This window comes from Phyllobates terribilis, unplaced genomic scaffold, assembly GCF_046119375.1.
Source record: "Phyllobates terribilis strain yellow unplaced genomic scaffold, ASM4611937v1 Scaffold_1__5_contigs__length_1240528914, whole genome shotgun sequence".
NCBI classification, from domain to species: Eukaryota; Metazoa; Chordata; class Amphibia; order Anura; family Dendrobatidae; genus Phyllobates; species Phyllobates terribilis.
In genome coordinates, this window is record NW_027362761.1 from 452,343,970 (window position 1) to 452,365,286 (window position 21,317).

The following is a 21,317-nucleotide window of genomic DNA, read 5'->3' on the forward strand; positions in this document are numbered from 1 at the left end:
ATTAAACTGTACACGCTGTGCGTGATTAGCTCAGGATACACCCACAGATTTAGGATCTAAAAAAGGAAGGGCACCCACAAAGACCACCCTGAATGCTCCCCTGTCCTGGGGGTGAGTGGGAAAATTGTGTGGGAATTGTTGCACCCACGGCTGGTTAAGGGTTATCACTTCTACCTAGATAACTTTTAAACCAGCATACAACACATCAAGACCCTCTCTGTTAGAGGTACAGTTGCATGCGGCACCGTGCGAAAAAATCAAAGGCGCCTCTCTAAGCTGCAACTACTGAGAAAGGGCGACAGCAGAGCCCAATGCAGCGACAGCATGCTGGTGGTCAAGTATAAAGACAAGAGGGATGTCCTTATCTTGACCACCATACACTAGTATAACAGCTCCCTTGTGACTGTCCGAGGTACCACAACAAAAGAGAAAGAGGGATGTCCTTATCTTGACCACATACACAGTACCACAACAGAAGTCCCAAAGCCAGATTGTATCCTGGATTCTAATAAGTTCATGGGGGTGAAGATCTCTCAGATCAGATCCTCAAACCATAAAGTGCCATGCAAAAAGTTAAAGTATGGTACAAAAAATTGGCCGTGCACATTGTACAGATGGCACTGTACAATGCTTTTGTACTGTTCTGATCTGCAGGCAATACGGTGACCTTCCTTTGGTTTCAGGAGGTAGTCATCAATGGTAGAAGCAATAAATACAAAAAAGCTTCAAGGCTAGTCAATATAGATGCAGCAATCAAGCAGAATTAAAATATAACTTTTACTAAATTCATTAAAAAGTACCAAAATAGTATACAACACACACAGAAAACACATACAGTATAATACAAAAATGCAAAAGAACACTTATCCCTGTATAGGAAAAACAACAACAGTGGTCAACCAGTTTCAACAAGGCAAAATTCATCAATCCTTTACACTACATCATACTGCCTCCGCAGGGCTAACATATGGCCTTTGCTGGCCACCAAGACAATACAGTATAGTAATAGGATGAAAAATGGAACAATCTCACCGGTCCTGTAGGATGGGTCATCCTATCTGTGGCTCCTCAAGTCACTAGCAATTTAGGGTCAGCTGTGGACTGCCCTTGTAAGGGCAGGAGTTTTGGGTTCCTAGGGTCAGCCAATGCGACAGGGTCTAATAGAGTCTGAAAATGAGCACTATCCTGAGTGACTTGAGGAGCCACGGATAGGACAACCCATCCTACAGGACCGGTGAGATTGTTCCATTTTTTCATCCTATTACTATACTACATTGTCTTGGTGGCCAGTAAAGGCCAAATGTTAGTCCTGCGGTGGCTATATGATGTAGTGTAAAGGATTGATGGATTTTGCCTTGTTGAAACTGGTTGACCATTGTTGCTGTTTTTCCTATACAGGGATAAGGGCTCTTTTGCATTTTTGTATTATATGTGTTTTCTGTGTGTGTTTTTTATACTATTTTGGTACTTTTTAATGAATTTAGTAAAAGTTATATTTTAATTCTGCTTAATTGCTGCATAACCAGGTAGTCATCAAGGGCCTAATGTTTGGCACTCAGGAAGGTGAGGGTCCCAGTACTTATGAAACTGCTGATGCCCGTATTGTACCAGGTCAATATTTTCACAAAAAAAGTGCAGAGTATGCTCCAGAGGGGAATACGAAAAGCCACGATTTACGATTGTGAAACCTGCCCTGAGAAACCTAGCCTTTACATTAAGGATTGCTTCAAAGCATACCACACGTCCGTAAATTAATAAAATTTGGTTTTACCCTGCTGACCCAACATACTTTTATAATCTCCACACAAATTACACATTCCATCACATTATAAATTCATACACCAGTAAAGTCAAAAGCATTATTATCACTACTATAACTATGCCTCTACATAAATTCCTTGAGGGGTGTAGTTTCCAAAATAGGGCCACTTGTGGGGGATTTCCACTGTTTAGGCACATCGGGCTCTCCAAATGCCACATGGCGCACACAGACCATTCCATCAAAGGCTGCTCTCCAAACCGTCACTCCTTCCCTTCCGAGCTCTGCCGTGCGCCCAAACAGTAGTTTTCCCCTACATATGGGGTATAAGTTGTCACGCCAGGTGTGAGTGCAACACAGAGAGTCACGCCAGGTGTGAGTGCAACACAGAGAGGAAAGGGAAAGGGAACCCAGACACTAGAGAAAGGGTGAAGAGGTGACCTCCTAATCTGGACTAGCGTCACCCTGACTCTCCCTAGCGTCCCTATACAGCCTCCACAGCTGTCGCCGATCACGTGCCTCACCCTACTATCCCTGACGTAAGGCTATAGCTGGGGGTGGAAGGAGATGAGCACTAGTCAACCTCCGCTAGCACTCTAAAGACAAAAGGGGAACACAACACAGGGGAACAACAACTTAGATTTTGAAGAACTCCAACAGGGTACACGGCCTCAAGACTCCAGGGAGGATGTGATGCTGCTTCAGCCAAGTTCCAAGTAGAAATGAGTATAACCGGCGACACACACCAGGTATATATACACCCAGACAAAAGGGAGGTAGTTGCTGGGTCCTGAACACAGCCTCCTATCTAGGCAGCTGTCTGCATTGCCAAACTTGGAGATCTCCTGCAAACTATTGCAGGGCAACTGTCTGTCACCTCTGACACACCCGTGACATCAGTGTACTCAGTAGAAATTGCACAACAATTATTTAGGTCCATTTTCTCCTGTTACCCTTGTGAAAAGAAAAAAATGGGGCTAAAAGAACATTTTTGTGGAAAAAATTTGAAAAAAACTTTATAAATTTCAGTGAAGCACCTGATGGTTCAAGGTGCTCACCACACATCCAGATAAATTCCTTGAGGCGTTTAATTTCCAAAATGGGGTCACTTGTTGGGGGTTTCCACTGTTTAGGCACATTAGGGGTTCTCCAAACGCAACATGGCGTTCACTCTCGATTCCAGGCAATTTTGCATTCACTTTTGTCAAATGGTGCTCCTTCCCTACTGAGCCCTGCCGTGCACCCAAACAGTTTTCCCCCTCATATTTGGTATCAACTTACTTAGGAGAAATCACAGAACAATTTTGGGGTCCATTTTCTCCTGTTACTCTTGTGAGAATAAAAAAATTTCAGGCTAAAGTAAAATTTTTGTGAAAAAAAGTAAAATGTTAATTTTTTCCTTCCGCATTGCATTAATTCATGTGAAGCACCTAAAGGGTTAATAAACTTCTTGAATGTGGTTTTGAGAACTTTGAGGGGTGCAGTTTTTAGAATGGTGTCATTTTTGGGTATTTTCTGTCATATAGGCCCCTCAAAGTCACTTCAAATGTGATCTGGCCCCTAAATAAATGGTTTTGTAAATTTTGTTGGAAAAATTAGAAATTGCTGATAAAATTTTAACCCCTCTAACTTCCTAACAAAAAAAATTACGTTTCTAAAATTGTGCTGATGTAAAGTAGACATGTGGGAAATGTAATTTATTAACTATTTTGTGTGACATATCTCTCTGGATTAAGGGCATAAAAATGAAAAGTTTGAAAATTGAGAAATTTTCTCCAAATTTCCGATATTTTCACAAATAAACGCAAGTCGTATTGAACAAATGTTACCACTATCATGAAGTACAATATTTCACGAGAATCTATTCTCAGAATCACTAAGATCCGTTGAAGCGTTCCAGAGTTATTACCTCATAAAATGACAGTGTTCAGAACTGAAAAAATTGGCCTGGTCAAACAGGAGGTGAAAGCAGGCTTCGGGGTGAAGGGGTTAAAGGTTTTGAATATGACTTTTCTCCCTTTACGGGGTTTACTTAAAGGATTTCTCCCATCAAAATTTGTATCCTCTTAATATATTGCAATCATCATATTATATAGCACTGGGTACATACAATTGCTAATTCTGTCCTCCTACCCAACAAATTCTTCTGTCTTCCATTAGGTCTATGACATCACATGATTAAAAACTGACTAGCTGAATCCTCCTTAGCTCTGTGTAGAAACCGGAGCTCAGTTTTCCCTGTATGACTCATCAATCACTGCAAAAGTTCCTGGCAGGGGGAGGAGCAGAGCAGTTGGGTTAGGAGTTGAAAAGGGGGATGATTTCTGCGGGGACAAGAGACTTCCTGCTTCTACATAGAGCAGACAAAAGATAATAATTAGCTGGGTAGAAAGGCAAAATGAGCAATTGTAAGAACACAGTGCTACAGTATGTAATATGATTGTAATATATTAAGAGGATAAAAACTTTGATGGGAGTGCTTCTTTAACTGAAGCAAACATGTTTTGTTTCTCGTCTGCCTATATTAGCACCATCACAGGCACCCTAAACCTGATGTCAGAGTTAGATTGTCTGGAAATGTTGAAAATCATTTTTAGATATTACTTGTACCTCATTTTTATATTACTTTATTATCGCTTCATACCTGTACAACCATTTCATGTATTATATTTTATAAAGACATTCATGAGATTTACAAACTTTGCACTTCGATGAAAGTTTATCGCCTCCCATCAGCCACACTTCTCATTAATAGCTGTATGAAGTTGTTTTTGGGTAAAACAGATAAGAGCTGGTATGAGAATTTGGTGAAGTCACATAATGGTGGTTGTAGGGCAGTGCGAGTTTTCTTTCATAACGAGGATCAGAACAAACGAGAATGAATTGTATCAAACATTATGGTTAATGTATTTAAGTCATGTCTTCATTTTTTTCTGCAATTATAGGAATAAATAAGTTTACAAAGAAGATTCGTAGTCCATATATGATTGACAATAATGAGATTCTTGACTTCCTCACCAGAGTTCCTTCTGATGTGCAGCTGGTAGGTTCCATACATTCTGTACATGACCATTATGTGTCTCTTTATTAGATTAAAGGGGTGGTCTGAAGGATGTGAAGGTAAAATTTATCTAAATCCCTATCTATTTGATGCCATATTCTAAGCTATTTTCTAATATACTTGGTTTAAAAATTCCCTACCATTTCCTAACTACACTATCTAACAGCTAGTCTATTTTTTTCTACTTCCTGTCTGATGATGATTCATTTGAGATCCCCCAGTGCATGCAGGGATACTCACTGCCGCAGCCTCTGCCCCCTCGCTTAAATGAAGCTTCATCAGTGATGTGCTTTCAGGGGCGGGGCTGGTCACTGCTCTGATTTCAGGCTGTTCACTGTGCGTTGTGCACATTGACAGTGCCCACTCTTTTGGCAGCTCACTTCTGCAGTAACAACACAGCGGTGTTACAGTATCTGGTGTGCAGGAGATTAGCACCACTCCCCCGCAAGTGACATCACTGGTCTCTGCCAGGTGTTGTAACGAATCATCATCAGACAGGAAGTAAGAAAAAAAAATAGCAGTTAGATGTAGTTAGGGAACGGTAGGGAATTTTTAAAGCAAGTATATTAGAAAATAGCTTACATTATGGCATCAAATAGATAGGGATTTACACAAGTGGTCAAAATTGTTGGTACCCCTCATTTAATGAAAGAAAAACCCACAATGGTCACAGAAATAACTTGAATCTGACAAAAGTAATAATAAATTAATCTATGAAAATGAACAAATAAAAGTCAGACATCACTTTTCAGCCCCGTTTCCACAGAATTTAAAAAAAAATTAAATTCATGAAATAGGCCTGGACAAAATGATGGTACCCTTGAAAATAATGTGACAAAAGGGACAAATCAAGTTGTGTCCACTAATTAGCATCACAGGTGTCTACAATCTTGTAATCAGTCAGTGGGCCTGTATATATAGCTACAGATACTCACTGTGCTGTTTGGTGACATGGTGTGTACCACACTCAACATGGACCAGAGGAAACAAAGGAAAGAGTTGTCTCAGGAGATTAGAAAGAAAATTATAGACAAGCATGTTAAAGGTAAAGGTTATAAGACCATCTCCAAGCAGCTTGATGTTCCTGTGACTACAGTTTATATATTATTCAGAAATTTAAGATCAATGGGACTGTAGCCAACCTCCCTGGACGTGGCGCAAGAGGAAAATTGATGACAAATCAAAGAGACGGATAATACGAATGGTAACAAAAGAGCCCAGGATAACTTCTAAAGAGATTGAAGGTGAACTTCAAGCTCAAGGAACATTAGTGTCAGATCGCACCATCTGTCGTTGTTTGATCCAAAGTGGACTTCAAGGGAGACAACCAAAGAGAACACCATTGTTGAAAAAAAATCATAAAAAAGTCAGACTGGAATTTGCCAAACTACATGTTGAAAAGCCACAAAGCTTCTGGGAGAATGTCCTATGGACAGATGAGACAAAAATGGAAGTTTTTGGCAAGGCACATCAGCTGTATGTTCACAGACGGAAAAATGAAGCATATCAAGAAAAGAACACGGTCCCTACTGTGAAACATGGAGGAGACTCTGTTATGTTCTGGGGCTGCTTTGCTGCATCTGGCACAGGATGTCTTGAATCTGTGCAGAGTACAATGAAATCTCAAGACTATCATGGGATTCTAGAGAGAAATGTGCTGCCCAGTGTCAGAAAGCTTGGTCTCAGTCACAAGTCATGGGTCTTGCAACAAGATAATGACCCAAAACACACAGCTAAAAACATCCAAGAATGGCTAAGAGGAAAACATTGGACTATTCTGAAGTGGCCTTCTATGAACCCTGACCTAAATCCTATTAAGCATCTTTGGAAAGAGCTGAAACATGCCGTCAGGAAAAGGCAACCTTCAAACACGAGACAACTGGAGCAGTTTGCTCATGAGGAGTGGGCCAAAATACCAGTCGAGAGGTGCAGAAGTCTCATTGACCGTTACAGGAATCGTTTGATTGCAGTGATTGCCTCAAAAGGTTGTTCAACAAAATATTAAGTTAAGAGCACCACCATTTCTGTCCAGGCCTATTTCATGAGTTTAATTTTTTTTAAAATTCTGTGGAAGCAGGGTTGAAAAGCAATGTCTGACTTTCATTTGTTAATTTTCATAGATTTTTAATTTATTATTACTTTTGTTAGATTCAAGTTATTTCTGTGACCATTGTGGGTTTTTCTTTCATTAAACGAGGGGTACCAACAATTTTGACCACGTGTGTACATAAAATTTAGTTTTGCCTTCGGACCACCCCTTTAATGACACTCTCCCCCTCTGGACCTGAAATGTCAGTATTTTGGACATAATCAATGAATTTGTAGTAAAGAGCACTTATAGAAGAAAGATATTATTTTCTCCTGACAACCATTAATGCCACCACCAGCGACCACCTTCTCCAACACTCTCCAACAGAAGTAGAAACATTGGTGGCACAATGCATCACTAATCCGTAAAATAAAACCTAACCATCGTCTGGGCATAGGCCTAAGAGTAAAGGGGTTTTTAGGCTTTAAGTAAATTTCTGCAGTCATTTTATGGGACTACATATTGGGAAATTCTGATAGTGGGCAACTATGGATACTGTCAGGATTCTCCTTGATGGCCAGATAGAGCTGGCAGTCACATACCGACTAAATTCTCATCCGCTTCTCTCAAAGTTTTCTTAATGTTCTATGCTCATCCACTTTGTTGAGTATTCTATCCAGAGAAGTGTATAAGAATCTAGTCAACACATGACTGCCTGATCGATCTGTCAGTTGAGGAGAATCCTGGCAGTATGCATAATGCACACTGTAAAGATTAAGTGAGTGGATGGTTCTAAGGAAGCTTTGTCTTCCAGAATGGTTCAGTTTGATTCCTAGAAGCATAAAGGTTCATATACTTCATATACTATTTCTTCAGGCTGCATACAGGCTTATATAGTTATCTCATTATAAGTGACAATTTCTAAATGAAATACTTCTAAAGCACATGAAAGACGGCACATAGAAACATACTGACATGAATAAGTGGGTCTGCACCCAAAAGTTCCAAATTAGGTTCCTTTAACCACCTGAAATTTTGGGATAATGCATGATGCAATATACATTTTAATATTGTTTGACACGTTGTTTTACCTGAATGTGACAAAATGTGTAATGTAGACGCACATGTGCCTGATAATGGGGCCCTGGAAATAGGGTCCCCATATCAGGAACATTCCTCATTTATTTGTAATGAAGCCACTGCAATATCTCCAGACATGGTGGTGGTAGAAAGTTCAGGAACCAGACTAGCAAATAAAAAATATAGACCTATCACAAATCCAATATGCATTGAACAATACAAGGCGTTTTGCTCGAGTTATTTTGGGACAGAAATGGTATACTGCAGCTAAGTGGTAATGTCTGTGAATTCTCCCCAATGTATATAGACGTTATTGTATTACTCATGTATGCTGTATATTATCAGGTGGCTTACATTTTAGTCTTTTCTTTACTTATTAACTGTATACAGTGAACAGACCTTTATATATAAAGCTATTTATTTTGTACATTGCTGATCTTCGTTATTTTTGAGTTGTTGCTTTTCCATAGGGAAGATAATGGCAAACAGCCCAGAGCCCTCTCAAAGCTACAGCTTAAAATGATGGGTCTTGCTCCTTAACCTGCTAATTTATAGTTGACAAACTGAGTGATACAGAGTATCTATATCCAAGAAATTGTGTTAAACACCGGCCTCCCTTACTTACACACTGTATGACATCCATTGTATTTCACAGTACAAGTATTGAGGGTACCATCTATTATAGCAGTTAATATGTTAATACTATCTGTATATTACATATGGAAAATTGCAAAAATAGGAACAACCAGCTCACGCCCGCTATATGAGATCCTCAGCACGGGGGAAGCCACTCCTGCTAGACTCAGCGCTGTATACAACCAATAGAAAAACACCTTCAGCCGAAAATCCAGAAAAAAAATCGAATTTTATTCCAGTGTGATTAAAAAATGAATGACATTTTCAATTTCATCCAGCAATGTAATATAAATTTCCTACATGTAAACTGTAAACCAGTCCTTAATCATGGATCCATGGTTTACAGTGAAAAATGCCTAAGAAATTTGTACTATATTGCTGGATGAAATTGAAGATGTCATTCATTTTTTAATTGCACTGGAATAAAGTTCTGTTTTTTTTACCTGGATTTTCAGCTGGAAGAGTTTTTTTATTGGGTATTATATATGGCACTGTTTCTTGGGGAGAATATATATTTTTTAAATATCCAAAGTATAAGTTTCATGCATGTACTGTAAAGGGGGTTGTTCCTGTAGCTTTTATGCATATTTATTTATGCAAGCAAATTCAGAAAATTGGGACAGGCACAAAAATACCTGAATGAATTCTACCACATCTGGAAAGTGCAAAGAAAAGGATGTAAGTTAAAAAGGGAAACTACATTTTTAGATACTTTTTTTTATATGTTTCAGGCCCCTTAATTCTGTGTAGATTGGTGGGGGTCCTGTTCCTGAGACCCATAAAAACTCTCTTAGAAGTGTGCGGCTCAGGAGGCAGGAGTGCACAGCACCTGACGGAGCGCACGTAGAGAGCAAAGTATGGATTCAATAGAAAGTGAACACTTTCTTTGCACTCAGTCTGTATGGTAAAAAAGGACCTACATATAACGTTTAAAAAAAAATATTTCACAATGTTTAGTTACTCTTTATAAATGATTCTCAAATGTAAAATAGTTTTCAAAACAAAGGAGCAGATTACTATGCAGATTGATTAATCCTACAAAAAAATCAAAACAAGCAATATATAAATAGAAATTATTAGAAAAATCTTATCCCAAAGGAGTAAGGGGAAATCCCCAATGCAGACCACAACAAAACCCACATAAAAACAAAAGAGAGGATAGGAAATAACATAATTTGTAGTGAAAATCATTTGTAAACTATATATATATATATATCTATATATATATAGATATATACATATATCTATATATTTTTGTACCACGCACCAGAAACAAACTAGTAACTATACTCACAATAATAATAGTAAATTAATGTAGGATTGTGATATTAAATATTATATAAATGATTACTAGCCAAAATATTCAATCACCAGTCAGGTCATAAAATGATTTATGAATGATGAACATCAAATAACAACATGATTCTAGAAAGTAATGTTATCTGATGACATAATACCAATGGGTGTAGCCCCTCGAATATAAACACCTCTAGTACATGTAGTAGTACCAACTTCCAGCTGGCATGATGAACATCTGATCACAATATAATTTTAGAATATAGAATTACCTGATGATATGATGCTGATAAATATAATGCCTCTAGTGCAGACACCTTAACAAGCGTTTCGCACTCTTCGTCAGGAAGTTTGTAGACATGTCATTAGATAATATTACTTTCTAGAATCATGTTGTGACTTGATGTTCTTCCTTCATAAATCATGTTATGATCAGACTGTTGATTGCTTTTTGGCTAGTAATCATTTATACTACATTTGGGCAGCACAGTGGCTCAGTGGTTAGCAGTGTTGCTTTGCAGTACTAGGATCCTGGGTTCAAATCTCACCAAGGACAACATCTGCCAAAAGTGTGTATGTTCTCCCTGTTTTTCCTCCAGTTGCTTCCCATACTACAAAGACATACTGTTAGGAAAATTAGATTGTTAGTTCCGATGGATACAGCCAATGACATCTGTAAAGCGGTGTGGCTTTATATAAGTGAGTAAAAGAAATAAATAAAAATATTTTTTTATACCATGATCCTCCTTTTATTTATTATATTTATTATTATTATTAATATTATTATTTTAAATATAGTTATTAGTCTATTGCTGGTACTTGGTACAATGATATGTATTGTTTACTATCATTGACTACAAGTTGTGTCATTTTATTTTCTCTTTTGTTTTTATGTGTTTTTTTGTGATCTGCACTGGAGATTCCATTGCACTATTGGATTTACTTATTTCTATGAATAATAAAGTAATTTATTTTTTATTAATTATTACATCATAGTAGATTTTAGGTTATTTACTATTCAAATTGAGCCTGAATTGTAGGGCACACTTTTTTGTGCTCAAAGCCTCGCTCCTTCCCTGAAAAGAGGAGTGACTAGCAGGGATTTACCAGATTACACCAACATTTTAGCACAATGATCTAGAGTAGTGTTTCCCAAACTCCAGTCCTCTTGGCCCCCAACAGATCATGTTTTCGGGATTTCCTTGGTATTGCACAGGTGTTGCAATTTCTGATGCCTTAATAATAACTCCATAAATCCTGAATACATGATCTGTTGGGGGCTGTGAGGACTGGAGTTTGGGAAAAACCGGTCTAGAGTAAGCTAACCAAGAAGTAGAATAAGGTTAGACCAAGGTGTCTAAACATGCACCAAGATTGTCCAGCAAGCACCATTTGTAGTATCTAGTCTTTTTCATCATTATTATAGCTATTGGTAAGTGTAAATTCACACATGGCCGATCAAAATCCATGCGTTTGCCGCCAAAACGCTCATTTGCCGACTGCTTGATAGTCCGTGTCTACAGGCGATGGGCTGCAGATAACATTCACTATAGTCACAGAAAGGTGGTATTAACAATCTTTCTTTCCCCGTACAGATTTGTTCGCTATGTGAACTGGGCCATAAACCAGCAACAATCAACTTCTATATAGTCAATCAGCGCTCATTTATAAATACTAACTCACTTCACAGACAGTTCTCAGGGGAAAAGTCATTGCTTGGCTCCATTATCTGCTTAGACTGAATGCTCGTTTCGTACCAAATTTATGTCGGAGTAGACTACATGATAGAACATCATGCAAACCCCATTGTCCAAAGATCCCAGCTTCTCTACCTGCCAGAATAGGAAATACCTAATCATTCAAGTTATAAAATTAGTTTCAACAGTAGTGCGTTATGGTGGGAAATTTTGCCCAAATCCATGTTGTGTTTTTCTAGTCACAGTTTTCTCATTTCTGCTACAATTTTTCCCTTCTTTCCTATCTTTCTATCTCGTATTCCTCAATCCCAGCTGTGGCCTTAATTCTGTTCTCAGGCTGATAAAACTGGCTAATTCCTTCTATTACAACAAATCATCTACCGACCACTTTTATCTCTGATTTTCCATGTTTAAACAGGTGCAATATCGGGAACTAAAACCAGACGCCGGTCACAGCCCCAGCAAAAGGAAGAAAAATAATCTTGGTTAGCCAGTGCTACGCATGGAGGAGAACGGCATCTGCTCGCCGCTGAAAAAGGGAAGCCCTGCGGCCTCACACGCGTTTCCATTGTTTATGTTCCCTTATACTGTATTTTTTATCATGATTGTGACAATTTGTATATATTGTATAAAGGCAGATACCATTGTACAATACGAATTTGATATAAACTGGGAAGTTCATGTCTTGCTGTGTGAATGCTCTGCCCGGGTCAGTGGCGTGATGCTGTAAATGATGCAGCATTCGGGATAGTGTAGATATTGTCTTCTATTACTACATGGCTGAGATAGGCTGCACACTATATGCACATGCTTTAGCCAAAAAAGCTATACTTCTCATACAGAGTGATTCTTTGGATATTTAAAGAAGAATATGCACTTTTGGATTCAGTGCCTAGCAGTTCCCTGTTTTTGGTGTATTAGATCAGGCTTGTCTGGGCTATTAGAACATGTGCGCTATGGTGTCATTCATTCTATGATCTGTCCCTCAAGCTCCTCAGCTGCTTAGGACTATCACACATACAATCATCTTCTTCAAGCAAATAAACCAAAGTAAGCCAAATATTTTGTTTGCATAAGAAAAAAATTTACATGTATAATACTGGATTCCATATGATAAATTAACCAATGAACAGAATTGAAATTTCAGTCAATGAGACGCTTCTAAGGAAAAGCTTAAAGGGGATTTTATTACAGCTGCCTAATAAGAGCAAACAGAAAAAATAAGCATTGCTCATCCATTAACTCCCCCGTCACTCCAACACTACAGGTAGTTTCTAGCTGTCCAGCGGTGATGACATCACATGAATCATTCACATGTACACGTGAACGCTGCAGTCATTCACTGGACTGGATGGTCACATGTGTAGATGCAAGCGTCACTGCTGCAAATGTCATAGCTGCAAAACCGGCAGGGACCAAAGCAGCAGCACTGGAGTGACGGGCATTTAATGGGTGAGAAAGTTTTCATTTTATCTTATACTACAGCTTTCTTAATATTCTAGTCTACTGCTTTGAAATGTTGTTACACACACAATATATATATATATTTATTAACTGAGAAAAAGTTTTAGGCAGGTGTGAAAAAAATAAAAATGCAAAGCGAACAAGCAAAGGAAAAATCGAAATCAAATCAATATTTGGAGTGATCGCCCTTTCTCTTCAAAACAGCATCAAAGCTGGACTGATCACAGATCTTCTATGGATGTAGATTTTTCCAGACCTCAAACATACAACCAATGTCATTAAAGGGAACCTGTCACCAGAAAAAATGCTATTAACCTGCAGATAGGGGGTTAATCTGTAGGTTAATAGTGTTATTAACCTAACTGACGCCTGCACGTAGCTGAACTGCTGAACGCTGCGAGGAGAAAATGAAGTTTATTCTTCCTGGCAGCGTTCTGGTTACAGTCACAGGGGCAGCACCAGCGGGGGTCCAGTCACCGCTCTGTGTATAGAGAGCGGCTGCTGTAACTGCGCCCCCAGCACTGACTGACGCTGGCTCTGCATTGAGGCCAACTGTCAGTCAGTGTCGGCGCCGCCCCCTTGACTGAAACGGGAGCGCTTCCGGAGAGAATAAAGTTTGTTTCCTCCAGAGAGCGCTCGGCTAAGTGCAGGCACTGGGTAGGTTAATAACTCTATTAACCCTATGTCTGCAGGTCACAGGTTCCCTTTAAAAACTTAGAAAATAAAAATTCCAGCATCCGCCATGATATGAAATATTAAAACAGGATTAAGAGCGCTCAGCTCAAAACGCGTAGACCTGTGTCCCCCTTTTTTCTCCCTACCACCCTCCCTCTCTTTTTGTCTCCTCGATTTTAATGAAATTTTTTGTCTTTACATATTTTAAAAAAATGTAGTTAAAAGTCATGTTTAAATATTTCATATCATGGCAGATTCTGGAATTTTTTTTCTCTATGTTGCTCTCTGCCCAGAAGCCAGTCTGGAGTCCGTGCACCACAGTTTTTTATGGAGGCATTTCTTCCACATTTGGTGAGCTGAACCTCCCCTCCCCCCTTTTCTCCCATTTTTCCAGAGAGCCCTGATCTCAACAACCTCGATTTTGTCTGGGATAACGAGACAGAAGGATTTACACAAGCCTACATCCACAGAAGATCTGTGGTTAGTTCTTCAATATGTTTGGAACAACCTCACTGCTGAGATACTTCCAAATCTGTGCTCAAGTGTAACTAGAAGAGTCGATGCCATTTTGAAGGCAAAGGACAATCACATCAAATATTGATTTATTTAGATTTTTCTATTGATCATTTACTTTGCATTTTGTTAATTAATAAAAATACATTATTAACTCTTCTATTTTTTAAAGCATTCCTATTTTGCAATATACACAGTATATGTACACACACACATATATACAGTCATATGAAAAAGTTTGGGCACCCCTATTAATCTTAAGCTTAATGTTCTATAAAAATTGGTGTTTTTGCAACAGCTATTTCAGTTTGATATATGTAATAACTGTTGGATACAGTAATGTTTCTGCCTTGAAATGAGGTTCATTGTACTAACAGAAAATGTGCAATCTGCATTCAAACAAAATTTGACAGGTGCATAAGTATGGGCACCTCACCAGAAAAGTGACATTAATAGTTAGTAGATCCTCCTTTTGCAAAAATAACAGCCTCTAGTCGCTTCCTGTAGCTTTTAATGAGTTCCTGGATCCTGGATGAAGGTATTTTTGACCATTCCTCTTTACAAAACAATTCCAGTTCAGTTAAGTTTGATGGTCGTCGAGCATGGACAGCCCTCTTCAAATGATCCCACAGATGTTCAATGATATTCAGGTCTGGGGACTGGGATGGCCATTCCAGAACATTGTAGTTGTTCCTCTGCATGAATGCCTGAGTAGATTTGGAGCGGTGTTTTGGATCATTGTCTTGCTGAAAGATCCATCCACTTTGTAACTTCATATTTATCACTGATTCTTGAACACTATTGTCAAGAATCTGCTGATACTGAGTGGAATCCATGCGTCCCTCAACTTTAACAAGATTCCCAGTGCCAGCATTGACCACACAGCCCCAAAGCATGATGGAACCTCCACCAAATTTTACTGTGGGTAGCAAGTGTTTTTCTTGGAATGCTGTGTTTTTTTGCCACCATGCATAACGCCTTTTTGTATGACCAAATAACTCAATCTTGATTTCATCAGTCCACAGGACCTTCTTCCAAAAAGAAATTGGCTTCTCCAAATGTGCTTTTGCATACCTCAGCCAACTCTGTTTGTGGCGTGCTTGCAGAAACGGCTTCTTTCGCATCACTCTCCCATACAGCTTCTCCTTGTGCAAAGTGCCTTGTATAGTTGACCGATGCACAGTGACACCATCTGCAGCAAGTTGATGCTGCAGCTCTCTGGAGGTGGTCTGAGGATTGTCCTTGACTGATCTCACCATTCTTCTTCTCTGCCTTTCTGATGTTTTTCTTGGCCTGCCACTTCTGGCCTTAACAAGAACTGTCCCTGTGTTCTTCCATTTCCTTACTATGTTCCTCACAGTGGAAACTGACAGGTTAAATCTCTGAGACAGCTTTTTGTATGCTTCCCCTGAACAACTATGTTGAATAATCTTTGTTTTCAGATCATTTGACAGTTGTTTTGAGGAGCACATGATGCCACTCTTCAGAGGAGATTCAAACAGGAGAACAACTTGCAAGTGGCCACTTTAAGTAGCTTTTCTCATGATTGCATACACCTCGCTATAAAGTTCAAAGCTCCATGAGGTTACAAAACCAAAAAAAGTGCTTTAGTAAGTCAGTAAAAAGTAGGTAGGAGTATTTAAAACAAGAAAATGATAAGGGTGCCCATACTTATGCACCTTTCAAATTTTGTTTGAATGCAGATTGCACATTTTCTGTTAGTACAATAAACCTCATTTCAAGGCAGAAACATTACTGTGTCGAACAGTTATTACATATATCAAACTGAAATAGCTGTTGCAAAAACACCAATTTTTATAAAACATTAAGCTTAAGATTAATAGGGGTGCCCAAACTTTTTCATATGACTGTATGTGTGTGTATATATATACTATATATATATATATATATATATATATATATATATATAGTAATCAAAATATCTGCAATGTTTACATATATTATATATATAACGGTGTGGATATAACTACATATATACAATATCCATAAACATTGCAAATATATTGATTTATTATGTACCAGATTAAAGTACTAAATTCACAGCTGCAATCAGAATTCTGCCGACTCCCAAGGCAGCTCTCCTGCCAATCGCTGCTTATTTAATGCATTAAAGTGTATTCTTTATAGCAGACTCTGATTTTTTGTTCTGCAAAGGAAAGACCATGGTTCTCTAAAGTTTCCTATAACGGAGCTTGGGCATGTAGTAAACTGCTGTATAGTGTCTTCATAAGGACACTGTATTCCATTTTAGTGGTGTCAGTAGTGCACCATGTGCTGGAATATTGCACACCTTCTTTTCTCTCCTATTGGGAAAAATCTTGATTGCTCTCCTATAAGTTTGGTATCACATGGAAATGCCATAGTGACCTAACACAAGCTATGACGCATTATTATGGATCCATAATACATATTGCATGGGCCCTTGGGAGCAAAAGAAATCTCTCTCAGAATGTAGTGTGACATATGGAATTGCTAAAGAGCCAAGTTACTAAGGAGATGTCTAGTTCAAATAGAAGGTAGCAGAATTGTGAATGCAGCTCTGGACTATTATACACAGTACAACATAGGAACAGTGTAAGCTCAGTATGGTAATTCAATGTATCTACAGAGTTACTCATAATTTTTCTATATGTGTTTATATATAATATTAAATGTTTTCCAAATGTTAACCCATGCTCAAAATAAATTCATATGTGAGCAAACTGATGAGTATGATAGGGCCAGACTACTGCCCAGCTGCATTCACTCTCCTTCTCCCCAGCACAGGGCGGCCTAGATAAATGGCGGAGTTATTGTAAACACTGGTTGTTATGGATAGATGCCTAGCAACCAGTGGTGTTGTTATGCAACATCTGACTATCAACCAGTGTGCCTCAGGTTACTGAAGTCTTTCAGATTTTTTGTTATAAAATTTAATATTTACTAAACTGACTATGCATCACATTGGATGTATAAAGGAATACACTTTGCTTACATTTAAGGAGATTTACCACAAAAACAATTATTCCCTGTGCACAGGATAGATGATAAATATATGATTGCTGGAGGTCAAAATGATCACATGAATGGAGATCCCCAAGTCACATGGGAATGGAGCGGTAGTGCACATGAGACCACCATTAGGTACTGTGAATCCATGGAAGTGACAGAGCACATGATGACCCCTACTCTGAGACAGAGAATAAAGCACTGGTCACACTTGTGCACTACTGCTCCATTCACATAGTGTCCCACATTCAGTAGTGTCCCAGTGGTCGGACACAAAGCAATCATATACTTATCATCTATAGTCTGGATGGGTGATAAGTAGAGATAGCGCAATTCGGTTTGCAGAACCCGGTCCAGCAGCCTCAACAGTAGGATGTGGCTACCGGATGGGAGCACAGCGAGCCACCTCTTACCTGCCAGACATGGCTCTTCTTTTGATTAGCCAGCCTGGTGTGATAGCACATCATTGCTATGATGATATTGTGCAAGGCCAGATAATCAAAAGAGGAGCTAGGGATGCGTCATGTAAGAGGCAGTTCACAGGGCGCCCATCCGCCAACTACAGGTCACGGACGGGGTCTTTAGACCGAGTCCTTTTAATTGAATTGCACCAACTCTAGTGTGAAATGTTCGTTTAAGGCTAATATTGAAATAGATGCTCTAAATGAGGATCAAAATTGTCCTCCATTATACTATACTGAGGTTCTGTAACTCACACCACTTGGACTTACCAATTATTTGTAAGCTATTAAGATAACATTTATATGAGAGTATGAAACCGTAGCAAATTTATGTCTTTTGTGAAAGGGGGGAATATCTTACAGCATGCTGAAATAAGGGATTTATAGATGTAATACTAGCTGGAAGATGACCATGCCATATTCTCTTACTTCTGAGATTTTTACAATGCAACAGGTAATACCACACATGATCTACTGTACATAATTGCTATAGAAACAAGGTATCAAGATTTATTACTTTGTTCTATATCTAACAGTTTAACAACATGTGCCTATCTTAGCTGACTGTCCTCCACTCATCTATTCAGTTACTTTCTCCGTGTCTATGCATCCATGCCACTTACTAAGCTATTAATGCATTCGGAAATTCTGTTCCTCTTCACAGTTCATATACACTGAAGTTAGATTTATTATATTTATTGTTTTGTGCATTCATTATACTCATTGTTTGGAAAGCTCTATTAAAAAAATCCCTTTACATAGATATATGTGTAATTTTTGGATGCTATAAGACTTCTAGAGAGAGAATGGTAGATATTCATTCAAATGGCTTATAGGGGGTCCTTATTGTGTGACCCTCTTACATGCCGTAATACAGCTAATGGGGAGTAGACAAAACCTTTCACAATCAAGATGAATATATTTGTGACCCTTTCTTACATATTCGTTAGTAAATTTACAGATATCTGGATTTAGTAACCTCACATCCAGCTCTCAGCCAGGCTCAGAAGAAATACTCTACAATACACACTCGAAATACGTACTTTGTAATTAACAAATAAAAGAGGATTTAGTCTAAATGCCTCCATACACTTTAGATAAAAAAGCAAACAGCTAAAGCCAATGTTTTCTGAGTGAAGGACCAAGTATAGTCATTTTTAATACCAGATCTCGTTATTTCTCCAGGGAAAAAGCTCCCTTCTTCCTACATAAAACACATGCAAGCTCAACCAATGCGACGGTGCATATGGGTGGTTCAGAAGCGATAGCTGTGGGCTGAACAAGTGTTTTCAAGTTGTATGGAAGCCTTAAGAGTGGTGGCACAGGTCCTTATTATATAAGAAAATTTTATAAAGGAGCTTGACTGAACTTATGTTCTCCTGTTGCGCCAGAATAATTTCACTTCCTGATTGTGGTGTGAGGATTATTGTGTAAATGAGGGAATTCTCCTAATACATTAAAGGGGTATTCCCATCTCCAAGACCCTATCCCTTTATGTAGTAGGTGTAGTAATAATAATAATAATAATAATAATAATAATAATATTAGCAAATACCTCCAATTAGAAATGTAGTATAGTTCTTCTGATTCGCTGTGTTTCTTTCCTCATGTGTAGGGCATTACAGGACCTTAGATATCCATGGTTACGACCATAGATATAGTGACAGTTAGTTAGCTAGTTGTTAGTGGTCATAACCATGGATATCTAAGGTCCTGCAATGCCTACACATGAGGTAAGAGAGATAGCGAATCAGAAAAACTATACTACATTTCTAATTTGAGGTATTTCTAATATTATTATTAAAAAAATGATATTATTATTTGCACCAGTGCATACGGTGCTTTGAGATTGCGTCTCTTTGCCTATCTGATCGTACTATAGCAGCAGCGGCACTGCAGTTTTTTACATTTTACTTTAATATTATTATTATTACATCTACTACATATTGGGAGAGGATCTTGACGATGGGAATACTCCTTTAAGTTTGATGGAATCTGGATAGGTAAAAAAAATACTATCTTTATAATCTGGCAGTATTGGAGAGAAATGTCTCATAATGAAGATCAATAGGATAAAGAGGGGTTAGTAATTTAAAGTTGTAGGACATTGGAATCAAGTATAAATGACTTTAATAACGAGGCATTATAGACCAACTATTGATTTTACATTTTGATTTTATTTGCCTAATTACTTTAAATAAAATTTCTGTAAAGGGTTCTATAGAATGGCAGAATACAGTATACTTAGATCATCACATCAGGTGCATATAGTTGGATAAAAATATTTTAATCAGTTAATTAGTCCTCAACAGCAGATCTCATCAACTGCAACTACAGGGGTTGAAAGTTTGGTTGTCTACAGATGAGAAATGTATACCTAAGTTCTTATCTACTTGAGGAAAAAAGGGGTTAAAGTTGCGCTGCCGAATGGAGATTCATAGACGAATGGAGCCAGGCACTTGATGGAAAGCAAATGTAGTTTTATTGTTAACGCGTTTCGAAGTTACACCAAACTTCATCTTTTGTGTAACTTTGAAACGCGTTGACAATAAAACTACGTTTGTATTCCATCAAGTGCCTGGCTCCATTTGTCCATGAATCTCTATTCTTCAACGCAGTTTTACCCCCTTCTTTTCCTCAAGCAGGCTTCTTCCTCCTTGTGGGTCTGCGGCAGCTGGTTTTCAAGCAATACCTGTGGTTGTGGATGCACAACCTTAATCAGGTGAGCAATTTCTCTTCTTTTCATCACATTTTGCCAGGAAAAGACCCTATTGCGTTATTGTATTTCCAATCTTTTTATACTAAGATCTTATGTATGCAAGCACGTTGGCGCCTTGAGTCACTGTCGTTGAAAGCTGTTCTTCGGATCAAATTGCTGTAGAACATTTCTAATAACTGTTTAAACATCTTGCGTCAACTTTAACTTAAAAAAGTTGACTGGTGTAAGCATTCTGTTAGCAAAATATAAGTCCTGCAATGAATTCAGGTCATGGAATGCTGAGGGCATCCTGAGGATGGGCTGATTTTTATAATACCCTGGTTTCTAGAATTGAGTCCTCCATCTAGATGACCAAATAAAGCATATGAGTAAGAGTTTGTCCAAACTCCTCAAAAATCTTAATTTGTATTTAGAGAAGCCTTCATAATAAGATGCACTTTTGGGAATATCCTTAAATTAAGATATAGTAATTAGACGTCATCCATATATTTCCATTTTGTTTGCATTGAGCCATCCTTAAAGTGATTCTGTTTGCAAGAAATCCATGTGATGTGTAAATGAACTAGCCTACTGCAGCTCCTCTACCTCTACAGTGAGCCAGAAAACCCTGTCCTGTGTAATCTTGCACCCTTTCTTGTAATTACAGTACCAGGTAAATACTTTCCTTGTAAACAGTTGCCAAACTACAGCTTTATGTTTATGTACATGAATAATTACTTTGTAATAATATGTAATAAACGTTCACAAATGGCCATAGGTTTCAGTGACGCATATGAAGAAAGAAAGAATTCTGCACAAAAAGGGAATTTTCTTTTGTAATATATTGTTGTAATTAGACATTTTCTCTACTTTTTATTACTCTTTGTAGCTTGATTGCAATTAATAATGATTATATTAGTATGTTTTGTGCCTACGTCC

General features: G+C 38.2%; 1 protein-coding gene across 8 annotated transcripts in view; it reads left to right on the top strand.

The window, feature by feature from the left end:
* Positions 1–14,453, top strand: part of MCTP1 (multiple C2 and transmembrane domain containing 1) — a 1,157,412-nt gene extending 1,142,959 nt beyond the window's left edge. For all 8 annotated transcript variants that reach the window (XM_073678366.1, XM_073678374.1, XM_073678380.1 and 5 more), the window contains 2 exons: positions 4,705–4,802; positions 11,977–14,453. In XM_073678366.1, the coding sequence (XP_073534467.1) occupies positions 4,705–4,802; positions 11,977–12,048 (170 nt within the window). In that variant the 3' untranslated portion in view covers positions 12,049–14,453. The remainder of the gene's footprint in view (positions 1–4,704; positions 4,803–11,976) is intronic.
* Positions 14,454–21,317: the final 6,864 nt, after the last annotated feature.